Below are 11,911 nucleotides of genomic sequence, written 5' to 3'. Positions count from 1 at the left end.
ATATGCTTATGTAGAGATGCTGTCCAAAGCAGGAGTCCAAAACCCCCGACCATTCACATTGATCTCATGAGCATCAGCTCCACCCTCTCCTAGGTCATGGTGTTAAGTGTTCTTACATTCTGGGGAGAGTGGAGAGAATTGAGAGGCCCCTATATGAGAGCGAGAGACTTCATGAAAGAGTTTTTCTGGGTTTCCCACAGAGGAGACAAGTGCTCTACCGGAAACCCATGCTGCCATGGTGATGAACCAGCCCAAAAGTAAGACTTCAAGGGATCACCTGTAACTAATATGCAACTCTTAACAGATATCTGTCAGTGGTCCTTAAAAAGAGCTAATAGAAATGCTTTCTCCACAGTTGGTGGTTCCCCTGAAAGGTGTGGAGCTGGGAAGGGGGAGCATCCTACTTACCATCGTCCTTGATTCCTTTGCAGGAATGGAAACTTCCCTAGGGATGGAGGCTTCCTTGGGATTGCAACCTCCAAGTCAGACATTTTGTCTGCCACAGCCTCCAGAATTCTCATACATCTGCAATAACAGAAAAAGCCAAATAACTGAGAAAAACTCACAAACTGAACTTGGGGACATTTCCACAATAACTCCAGTCCAGAGTTCTACTGATTTCTTGGCATTGCCTCTAAATCAAAGCCAGAAACAAACAGAGATTAAGAATTTGTGTGAGATTAACACCATGCTCTCAGAGCCACTGGATGCCTACCAAATTGCCATGGAGAACCAGGATCCTCCACTACTCCCTTTAGACATCCCTGAAATCCACCAGCTTCTGGCCTCCATTGGTCCTCTGGACCAAGAGGAGAAGCCACATTCTGACAATATCCTTCTAGAAAGGAATAGCCTGAGTCTTGAGGACCAAGGCACACTTGAAAATGCGAATGAATTTAGCAGTTGTTTGGGAGACCTCACTGCATTGCTGGGGGATATTCAAGGAACTGAAGAGCTCAGGAAGTTTATGATCAGTACACCAGTCCCACTTGGCTCACCAAATTTCGTTCTTCTAGGTTAAACCGTTCGTTTGCAGTAACCGTTTTCATTTTGAGGTTTCACTCTGTTTTCTCCTATATGGATACATGTAGTTGGAACTCTAAATCAAACAAGGTTTGTGCTAGCTCTTTGAAACTTGGCATAATAAAGTAGTTCCATGTTCTATTTCTATGGTTTGTTTGCTATTGATGTAGCCCAAAGCAGAGACTGGCGAAAATCACTTTCATTGAAAGGGCTTGCCCAGCTTCCAAAAAACTACGAATCTACTTGAATCTCAGAAAATGTTTTTTTACCCAATCTTGATGATACTCTCAGGTAATGATCAGTACACCAGTCCCACTTGGCTCACCAAATTTCGTACTTCTAGGTTAAACGTTGCTTTGCAGTAACCGTTTTCATTTTGAGGTTTCACTCTGTTTTCTCCTATATGGATACATGTAATTGGAATTCTAAATCAAACACGGTTTGTGCTAGCTCTTTGAAACTTGGCACAATAATGTAGTTCCAACTTCTATCTCTATGGTTTGTTTGCTATTGATGTAGCCCAAAGCAGAGACTGGCGAAAATCACTTTCATTGAAAGGGCTTGCCCAGCTTCCAAAAAACTACGAATCTCCTGGAATCTCAGCAAATGTTTTTTCACCCAATCTTGATGATACTTTCAGGTAATGATCAGTACACCAGTTTCATTTTGCTCACCAAATTTCGTTCTTCTAGGTTAAACCGTTCGTTTGCAGTAACCGTTTTCATTTTGAGGTTTCACTCTGTTTTCTCCTTTATGGATACATGCAGTTGGAACTCTAAATCAAACACGGTTTGTGCTAGCTCTTTGAAACATGACACAATAAAGTAGTTCCAAGTTCTATCTCTATGGTTTGTTTGCTATTGATGTAGCCCAAAGCAGAGACTGGCGAAAATCACTTTCATTGAAAGGGCTTGCCCAGCTTCCAAAAAACTACGAATCTCCTGGAATCTCAGCAAATGTTTTTTTACCCAATCTTGATGATACTTTCAGGTAATGATCAGTACACCAGTCCCACTTGGCTTACAAAACACTTTTTCACCCAATCTTGATGATACTTTCAGGTAATGATCAGTACACCAATCCCACTTGGCTCACCAAATTTCGTTCTTCTAGGTTAAACCGTTCGTTTGCAGTAACAGTTTTCATTTTGAGCTTTCACTCTGTTTTCTCCTATACGGATACATGTATTTGGAACTCTAAATCAAACACGGCTTGTGCTAGCTCTTTGAAACTTGACACAATAAAGCAGTTTCAAGTTCTATCTCTATGGTTTGTTTGCTGTTGATGTCGCCCTAAGCAGAGACTGGCGAGAATCTCTTTCATGGAAAGGGGTTGCCAAGCATTCAAAAAACTACGAGTTGCCTGAAATCTCAGCACTTTTTCACCCAATCTTGATGATACTTTCAGGTAATGATCAGTACACCAATCCCACTTGGCTCACCAAATTTCGTTCTTCTAGGTTAAACCGTTCGTTTGCAGTAACCGTTTTCATTTTGAGGTTTCACTCTGTTTACTCCTATACGGATACATGTATTTGGAACTCTAAATCAAACACGGTTTGTGCTAGCTCTTTGAAACTTGACACAATAAAGCAGTTTCAAGTTCTATCTCTATGGTTTGTTTGCTGTTGATGTCGCCCGGTGTCCTGTATGCATCTAGAATTTGTACATCTATTTCCTTTTTTATATCTGGAAAGTTTTCTAAAATTATTTCATTCAACAGATTGCTCATTCCCTTGGTTTGGTCCTTTATATCTTCCTCTATCCTGATGACTCCTAAGTTTGTTTTTTTTATGTTATCCCATATCTCTTGGATGTTTTTCTCATGGTTTCTTACCAGCCTTTTCTGGGTTGGCTAGACTCTTTTCAAGATGATATATTTTGTCTTCATTGTGTGACATTCTGACTTCTATTTGCTCCACTCTGCTACTGATACTCTTGTTTGAGTTTTTAATTTGGTTCATAGTTTCCTTCATTTGTAGGATTATTGTTTGATTTTTAAAATAATCTTTATCTCCTGGAAAGTTGTTTATTTGCTTCTTGAATCTGTTTATGTAATTCGTTTTAAATGTGTCCTTTCATTATTTGAATTTTCTGTCTCATGTCCTCTATAAGATTCCATTCCATCTGTATAAGGTGTTTCTTGAGTTCTTTATTTGACCATTTTTCTGATGCCTCTAGGTTCTCCTGTAGATTTAGGCTGTCCTGCATTGTTTGTACTCCTTCTCTTCATTGCTTTTTTATGCTGCTCATGTTACTTCCGGTTCAGTTTGACTGCTGAGTTACTGTTTACTCCTACAAATTTATTTTGGTTTTGTGTATCTCCAGAGTATCTCTTTTGTGATATGAGACTATGACTAGAGATGATGAATTTTAATGCACTTTAAAGCAGATTCATTTGTTTTGTAAAATGCATATGGATTCTGATGGCATATAGCGATCTGAGGTTTGGTCTTGGGACTTATGTTTAGGTCGAGTGATGTGATGGTATAGAGGTTGGTATATCTTGTCAACCTTGGAAGATTGCTCTACTGATGAGGGATATTAACAGGAGAAAAGTCTGGAGTATTTGGGGGTAGCTGGGGAATTGATAGCACTATATAACACCTCAGAACATTTACCTATACACATTTAGTAAATTATGTATAAGCAGCATCATAATGCTTGGGAGGAAAGGTATTAGAAGGGAAGGGAAGAAGTTGCTAAAGAGAATGAGAGTAAACAGGTAGAATTCAAGAAAAGGGGAATAAGGAAATTGAAAAGAAATGAAAAGACAAAAAAATAAAAATATAAATATAAAAATAAAAAAATTTAATAATGCAGTGTTACAGTTCGATTAACTTCTCTTCCAATAGGTGGAGCTGTGCCCACCGGGCCATGCTTCTCCTCTCAATACACAGGAACCAATCCCTGTGAGTTGGCTTCTCCTCTCCCATTGGTCAGCTCTCCAATTCTGGGCACCCAGAGCCTTTCCTGGACTCCAGTCACGTCCCCGCTTTTCCTCCAGCCAGGCCCCTCCCACTGATGACGTTCACCACAAAACTGACTACACACCTCGTCTCCGCTCCCAGGACCCCTATTTTCTTGAATGACTGGGCACACTTTCTCTGTTTGCCATTCCCCCAGCCCCTAAGGTTGTGGAGCGTGGGGGCTGGGAACTGTTAGATTATTCTGCCTGCCCTCCGGTAGCCATGCCCATGGGAGCTGGCACCAGAGACCTTGATTTTCAGTGCTGGTGGGAGCGGTAGCCAGGGATCATGCTCCACTCCTGACTCACTCAGTCTGACAATCATGCTCACGGGAGAGCTGGGTGGGGGGCCCTTGAGATTTTCCCGCTGTGTGGAGAGGAGGGGCATGGGGGTCACACACCTGCAGACTCCAGTTTCAATGAAGCTGTCCCCTCCACTGATTTCTGGTGACGTCAGGTCTCTGCCATGGTGGTGTCCATTGTGAAGGGCGGCCGACCGTTCCCTTTGCCAGGTGTTCGATGCAAAGGGTGGGTCTGGTCCGGCTCTGCTAAGTCCTGTCTCAATCCTGGGCCTGCTGCCTATGAAGGCTTCGTTGGTATCACCTCAAAAGGTTCACAGAGAAACCAAAGAGTTGTTTCTCTATTCCATGGGAGCATCTGTAGCACTGAGTCACGATGGCTTGGCAGGGAGATGCAGACAATCAACTAGAAACTGCATACAGAGAGCCTGAATTCAACCTCTCCAGGCTCGGTGTGGGTTCTGAGGGGTGCAAACTGCTCGCCCCAGATCCACTTTTCCCCAGCATTGCCTAGTGATCCTGAGCAAACAGCATTCAGTTGGTTTAAGACTCCCTTTGCCCACACAGCTGAAGAGGTCACAGAATTGATCTCTCAGTGCCCTCCGCCATGTGCCAAGTTCTCTTAGTTGAATCAGTCAGCAATACTCGATGTATTGCCATTGAGGAGGGCTTAATTTCAGAGTGTCTCATCCAGATTAATGGGAACAGCCAGAAACATCTACTGCCAAGTATCTGAACAAAGAGAGAAGGCGGAATTGCAATCTTCACAGTGAACTCTACAAATGTTGAGGCTTTTGCTGCAGCAGCCTCTATAGACATGGTCCCAGGGAAGACAGGTCAGGACTCAGACAGAATGTGGGTGGAGGCATTGGAGCAAGACCTGGAAGGCTGAAGCCAGTTTCTTTACTCACCAGTTTGGTGGCTCTGCCCAGCTCACTTATTCCCTCCAGCCTTTGTGGTCTTATAGGACAAATGGACACTGGTCACTACCTAGCTCCAGGATGCACTGAGTATTCACTTACTTTAAAAATACCCCTCCCCCAAAATCTTGGGGACAGTTGGTTTCTTCCTTTTTTCTTGTTTTCTCCAAGGCTTTCTCAGTCTTTCTACAGCTTTACCTTGAACGTTCTCTTAAAGCAACTTAAGACTATTTTCTATCATTCAGAACCTGCAATTTTTTCAACAGGAACCTTGAGGCTTACTTTGTGTGCTTGGAGAGACTAATAAAATGCTTGGCAGGTAGTTGAATGCTACATGAGCTAATGGCTTAAACGTCTTTCAAGGGGGTGGAAATAATTCCCAAGAATATTCATAGTGTTTGAAATAAGAATCAGCAATAATTGGGCCTATAGAAATTATATCTGGCCCTCTGATTGTACAATCTGATTATAAATTCTTGTACTTCATATAGGAACACGACTCAGCATTATTAAAAGTGGATTTTTCTTATGCATCTACAATTTCCTCGTTTTTTCATTTTTTGGCAATAAAATTGAGGTAATGAGAATGCTTTTGTTAAAAATGACCGGTTGAACTATTGCACAGTGAATTTTTTCAGACTCACTATGTAAATGAAAGGTATTTTGCTTTAACATTTATTGAAGTTTTATGTATTTTTTTATTTTTTGGAAGTACAACAGTCTCTTTAGGCAAACAATTAAGAAACAAATTTTTCCTTTAAGAAGCATGTCTGAGACTCATCACTGCACTGTGTTGCCTGATGCTATAGTGACATGTCATTCACAAAGTGCAGAGTGGTGTCTGAGGAATGCTCAGACATCAGCACATGCAGTCACTCATTTTCTTCTTGGAGAAATGGAGCCCCAGAAAGGGGAGCCACTGAACCTCAGTTTTCCAGCAATTAGGCAGAGCACAGAGAGGATGGTCCCCAGCAACAGGTTCACAGTTTCGTTTATACCTCCTGAGTGTCCATGGCATCTCATGGATATGTACCCTGCTATCAGCCGGTCACTTCACATCAGAGAGGAAAGCATTATCTGCAGCCGGATGCTGGGTCTTCTGCACAGAGCACAGCCTGGGCCTCTCTGGTCACCAGGGATCCCTAAGGGCCACTGTGCCTCATCAGTCTTGAGTGCCATCCTGCTCTATGGTGGCAGCACATTCAGCTGTCTGAGAGCATCCAGCTCACTGGCTGTACTTTTGGATCTTCTCTGACCACTGGTGTCCACCCCAGCCAGCCCCAGGGAGCACAGGGCCTTGACTGCTTGCTCCTGGCCCCTACTTACAGTGCCCAGTACACAGTTCTGGTTCCTAGATGCCAAGACAAAAGGCTATTTAATATGAGAGGACATTTTCTCCAAAGTCAATCATGGCTTAATTTAAGGTGTGAAGAGTTGATTTATGAGCAATATGATTATCTACACATCCAGGAGTACATTCAACCTCTGCAGAGTTAGACATTGGGACTGCAAAAGAAACTAGGAAGGGCCAGTTCTCCTCATCTCTCCAGGACTTTTCATCCCTAAGTTGGTATAGCAATAGACACCAAATGCCACCAAGGCCAGTCATCCCTTTTTCTTGAAAAGGCAAACAATTGGCTCAACTTTATTGCATAACTACATTTCTTTTGCATGATCATGGCAAGATAGTCTTTCCAATCCTCAAAATACTAGGTGTATTTTGAGCTCTGTATTTAGAATGAGATGGAAGAAGCTTAATATCTGCCAGGAAAGATCGCCTGTGTCTCTCCTTTCTCTTATCTTTTTTGGGGATGCCTGATGACCAATGTTGCTTCCCACCTGCACTGAGCACATGAGCTCCTGTGTCTGACAGTCCAACATGGTGGGCCTCCCTTCGTTCTTCTTCCCCCTGATAAATACTGCACTGGCTTTGACTACATTTAGAAGGAGATTGGATTTTCCCTGCTCTCTTTGAGTGGTAAAAGTCTATCTTTGGTCTGATGTTAAATTCAACAGCAAGGAAACCCTTTTTAACATAGAGGCTGGGATGCTTTTTCCTGGAAACATCTGCAAATGGGGTCGTGTGTGGCAACTGTCATTCAGAAAAGCCTGGGCAGGAGCTAACACAGACACATGTTGGAGTGACTCAGGGAAGGGCAACTCCTTTCCAGTTTAGAGGACAGCAAAATTAACATAAAAATTTTACTTATTTTCAAAGCCCAGTCAACCTTGAATTTGGAGAGAGAAGTCGTTAAAGTCTGACCTAACTTGGACATATGATTATATTCCCAATAAACATTGGGAACTTCTTATGTTACCAAATACATCTGTAAAATATAAAAAAACAAATTATCTCCCAGCAAAGCTCCAAGACTGAGGGGTAGAGCTGTGTGAGCGTGCTTGAGTCTCCCCTTTATAAGTATTCCCTGACTGATGAATGGCTTCCCGAGGCCCCAGTCAGGACAGCTGGAAGGTCTCTCCAGTCATCCTTGCAGGGCCCATGCAGTGGCCTGACAAGAGTCTTCTCCCTTCCTGGCTTCTGTGGTTGGTCCCAGCTCAGTGAGAAGTGCCCACACCCCCAGGTGTGGCAGCAGGAGTGACCCCAGAGTACAGGGAGGGGCATCTACATAGAAAACCAAGTTGTGCACCTCAGAACTTGCTTGCAAGCCCCTGTGGTTTTCTTTCACCTTTTTAGTGCAACACAAATCTACCTTCTGTCTTCTTACCCAGGTGCCTCTCTTAGCACCTACAATGCCCTTCTCGCTCCCTCACAGTCCCAGGTCCTGGTCCCTGAGTTATTTGTGTCTTGCCACATGGAGGCCTTTGCTTCAGCCCCATCTTGATTGGCAGGAAGCTGTCTGATCACATGACCCAGCAGCATTCACCTCTGGCTTCACTTGTTGTCTGTCCTCAGCCCTGCAGGTGCTGGGCCTTGGTCTTGGGAGGGTCTGTTCCCAGCCAGGGCCTCTCCCAGGCAGAATTGCTTCTCTGGGTTGGAAGTCATCCTATCAATGGGCCTCCATCCTCACAGGCAGCTTGTTTTCTAAACGTTCCTTTCATGCTTGCCTTTGATGCCTGCATTTGTTGGGAATTTTTTTTTTTTTTTTAGTTCTCTCAATTCCTTTCCTTTACCAGTTAGATCATACAGAGGTCCCCTGCACACATCTCCCCAAACCTGGGTTTATCAGAGTCTGGAGACCTTCTCTTCCCTGTTTTTGCCAGGCCTCTTGAGCTGCTGGTCTTTTAAAGCTTCACCTAATTCCAGTTTCCTTTCCTCCACATCTTCATTTCTGGGTTCCCTATTTCAAATATGAGACATGCTTCTGGTTATGAATGCTAGGAATAGTAGGCACCCATGTCCTCTGTCTTTCTCTTCCATAGTCCCCCACACTACTCTGATGCTGTACCACTTCTGCCCCTTCCTGGCACAGCCCTGGGGACCCCATAAAGAAATTTGCTTCTAATAATCCCCTGCCTCAAGCCTCTCCCAATGGACTCTGCCTCATTAACATCTGGGAACTTCATTTTCTCCAGTTTCTTAAAACACAAATATGACTATGTCATATATAGAATTAAGGTTGGCTGATTGTTTATTTCCAAATAAATTGAAATCATGTTGCTCCATCCAGCAACCAAACCCAGAGAGCCACTTTGCCACTGAGCCTCCATTGCTGCCACTTGGATGTAGATTCACTTGCCTCAAGTCCCAGGGAGGTGGGGCTGCTGAGAGCCCTGAATCAGCCCAGCTCTGCCTCCTCCAGGTTTCTCCCAGGTGGGGCTTCCATTCAGTGGGTGCAGAGCATGGACGCTTGCTTTTGGGCCTCACATTCGGGGACATAGTGATGGCCTCATGGCCTGAAAGGCAGAAGGTTTGGTTCTAGATGAGGAACTTTTCTCGTGGCAAATTTAATCTGTTTTTTTGAGAGTGAAAGAACACATTTACATGGAAGGAGGAATAAGTAGACCTGGAAGTCACAGATGGACCAGGTCTGATATGCAGCTGCCACGTGGAGAAGAGAGATGGTGCCTGCTGCTTCAGTTCTGCCAGCCACTCCCACTGCCCTGCGCCCCAGGTGTCCTTGTTCAGGGTCAGCCATTGCATCTTAACCCACCTCCTGCTGACTTTCCACCTTCTCAGACTGGTCTGTGTAGTAGCTGAATCCTCTCCCCACCTCCTCTGTGCTCTCCACCTGCCTTCCCTCTGCCTCCTGCTGATTCCTTCTGAGCCCTGGTCCCCATGTCCTCTTTGTCCTCCCTATTAGCCATGGCCACATCTCCTAAGCCTCTTAGCATTCTGGTGATGGCAAGTCACTATGTATGCTTATGCTGCTTCTGCAAGGGCCAGACTCAAGTCACAGGGATATCCTGGCACAACTACAGAAATGCCAGATAGCCTGCCCACCTGGAGCACTCTGCCTCATGTACTCAGAATACAGATGAACACAACCACACCCACCTGTCCCCAGCATACATCTGTCAGCAGAACTTCTAACCTGAGTGCATTTCTATGGAGACTGCTTCAGTAGTCTGTCTGTAGGAGCCCCTATGCATAGAATGCTTGGTGGCTTCAGTGCTGGCTCTCTGGGCCCCCCAGATCTTGCTAAACTGGAAGGGCACTTCCTGCCCTCAGGAAGCCTCCACTCTCCTGGCTTATTCTCCTCCTTAGAAGCTCTTCTGCTCTCTGAGTCACAGTTGACATGTTTGTCTCCAACACTGGAACATCAGCTTAAAAGGAGTGTTGTCTTGTATGTCTAAGAATTCTGGTTTCTTGAGTACTCAGCAGCCTGGAATCAAAAGGATGATTAATAAAAGCTGGTTGCACTACTTTTATTAATTGCAATAAATGCAGTAGCAAATGAAGTAAATGCAAATGCACTTAAAAAGATTTTCTTTCAGTCTTCTGATTAGTAAAGATAAATGCACGAAAGTGATTATGAGGTGGTAATTAGAAAACTGTCTATGTCTATATATCAATGTCTATATCATAGATATATAGATATAGTATCTATATATCTATATAATTTTATGTATCTACTATATGTGTTTGTGTGTGTGTGTGTGTGTGTGTGTGTGTGTATATATATATATATATATATATATATATATATGATGCAGACATTTAAAATTTAAGAAACTAGGTGGGAAAATATTCCAAAAATTAATTTTCTATACTGATGAACATAAATTTTAAAAAATATTCTCAGCTTCAAATTATTATAGAACAATAGAAAGATTTTGTTTCTAGAATCAAACCACACTACAGATTTAACATTTACAATAATTTGTTTTTTTAAAATTATAACAAAGGTAAAACAAAAGTGGTTAAACCTGAAGTCTAATTGCTAAGAGCCATAGCCAAGTAGTATGATGCATGGCATTTTTGGTTGATAGGTGAAGCCAGAAAGCAATTGATATGATATGATTATGATAAGATCTGCATTCTTATGGATATTAGACACCTGCTGTCCTCCTTGGCCTGCTAAGGGACACCTGGAGAGTTTCAATTGTTTGGTGAAGTGCAGTAGGAGGGCATTCCAGAGGAGGGACTTCCTGTTGGGGTCTGGGAGAATGCCAGGTGTGTTGGTCAGCAGTTCCCCCCCCCCAAGCATATGGGTCTTTGGCGCAGCAGTTTAAAAAATAAAGTTTGTTCCTGCTTGAGTGGATCGTGATTTTGTGCCCAGCCAGACTGATACATTAATTGCAAAATCGACAGTACAATTATTTTATTAAGAAGGTACTCAAGGCTTGTCAGTGACTCAAACTAATTTGTTACAAGAAGAATGAATTTCAAATTTCAAAAGGCTCAGTGCAGTGGAAAAGCTCTCTATTTTACTGAAAATAAAGAAATTGGCAAGCAGTATTCATATTATGTTTGTCAAAACCAAGTTAACTAAACAGTTAATGAAAGCATCCCCTGGTGAGTGGAATGGTTGGTTGCTGGAGGCCATTCCATGTGTGAGAGGAGACGCTGAACAAGAAGAAAGCCAGTGGATCTCCCAGAGCAATGAAATGCTACGTGTCTCAGAACCCACTTATAATGGAACAGACCATATTCAGGTACACTCTGTTTACACAGTTTTATATATTTTATTATTGCTACTAAATTAGAATAAGATTTAAAAATGTGCTTAGTATGAAAAATAAGAAAGCTATCTTTGACAACTAAAAGAAAGTGAACATGGAGTTGGGTGAGAAATTACTTTTTTCTTTACGATGAGGGGCTTTTGAGAGGAGGGAAGAAGATACATCTCACCTACTCACTGTCTGAAGGCTCAAAACGCACAAAAGCCAGAAGTGGGATGGGGGAACTCCCAGTGTGTGCCTTTGGCCATTTATTCAGAAAGAATTTTAAAAAACTATTAAGTGCCACATGATAGATGTTATCAGTTAAAACAAAAAGAAAAAAAAATACATCTCTACTCTTAAGAATATCAGTGAAAAATAAATACATGGACCATAAATAACACCTGTAGACGGTAGTGCAGTACCTTAAATTTGGGGTCAGACAGACTTGGACTCTTAAACACTGACATTGAATTGTGATCCCTAATAGCTACCCAGCATTCACACATCACTACAAGTTAAGGGATAATAATGGAGTAAATAAGATGGTGTAATGACACCTGCCCATGGTTGTTTATCCATACCCTATGATCAATTGGTTGATTTCTCTGTTAGTGAATTTGCAATCCAGAGGTGGCT

The 11,911-nt window shown here is 42.8% G+C and overlaps 2 protein-coding genes across 3 annotated transcripts in view; both read right to left on the bottom strand.

Annotated features, from left to right (window-relative positions):
- The window catches only part of LOC144369506 (uncharacterized), a 377,412-nt gene extending 376,486 nt beyond the window's left edge, over nucleotides 1-926 (bottom strand). Inside the window, exons 1-2 of the mRNA XM_078029783.1 lie at nucleotides 922-926; nucleotides 409-525 (exon numbers count right to left, since the gene is read on the bottom strand). Coding sequence (XP_077885909.1) covers nucleotides 409-525; nucleotides 922-926 — 122 coding nt within the window. The remainder of the gene's footprint in view (nucleotides 1-408; nucleotides 526-921) is intronic.
- A 2,886-nt stretch (nucleotides 927-3,812) lies between these two features.
- The window catches only part of LOC144369040 (voltage-gated potassium channel KCNC4-like), a 30,513-nt gene continuing 22,414 nt past the window's right edge, over nucleotides 3,813-11,911 (bottom strand). Inside the window, exon 2 of one of the 2 annotated variants that reach the window (XM_078028111.1) lies at nucleotides 3,813-9,064. In XM_078028111.1, the coding sequence (XP_077884237.1) occupies nucleotides 9,032-9,064 (33 nt within the window). In that variant the 3' untranslated portion in view covers nucleotides 3,813-9,031. The other variant, XM_078028110.1, reaches the window with a different exon arrangement.

Source organism: Ictidomys tridecemlineatus, chromosome 12 (assembly GCF_052094955.1).
Source record: "Ictidomys tridecemlineatus isolate mIctTri1 chromosome 12, mIctTri1.hap1, whole genome shotgun sequence".
In the NCBI taxonomy this organism is placed as follows: domain Eukaryota; kingdom Metazoa; phylum Chordata; class Mammalia; order Rodentia; family Sciuridae; genus Ictidomys; species Ictidomys tridecemlineatus.
The sequence above is the reverse complement of the archived record's forward strand: the minus strand, read 5'-3'. Positions and strand labels throughout refer to the sequence as shown.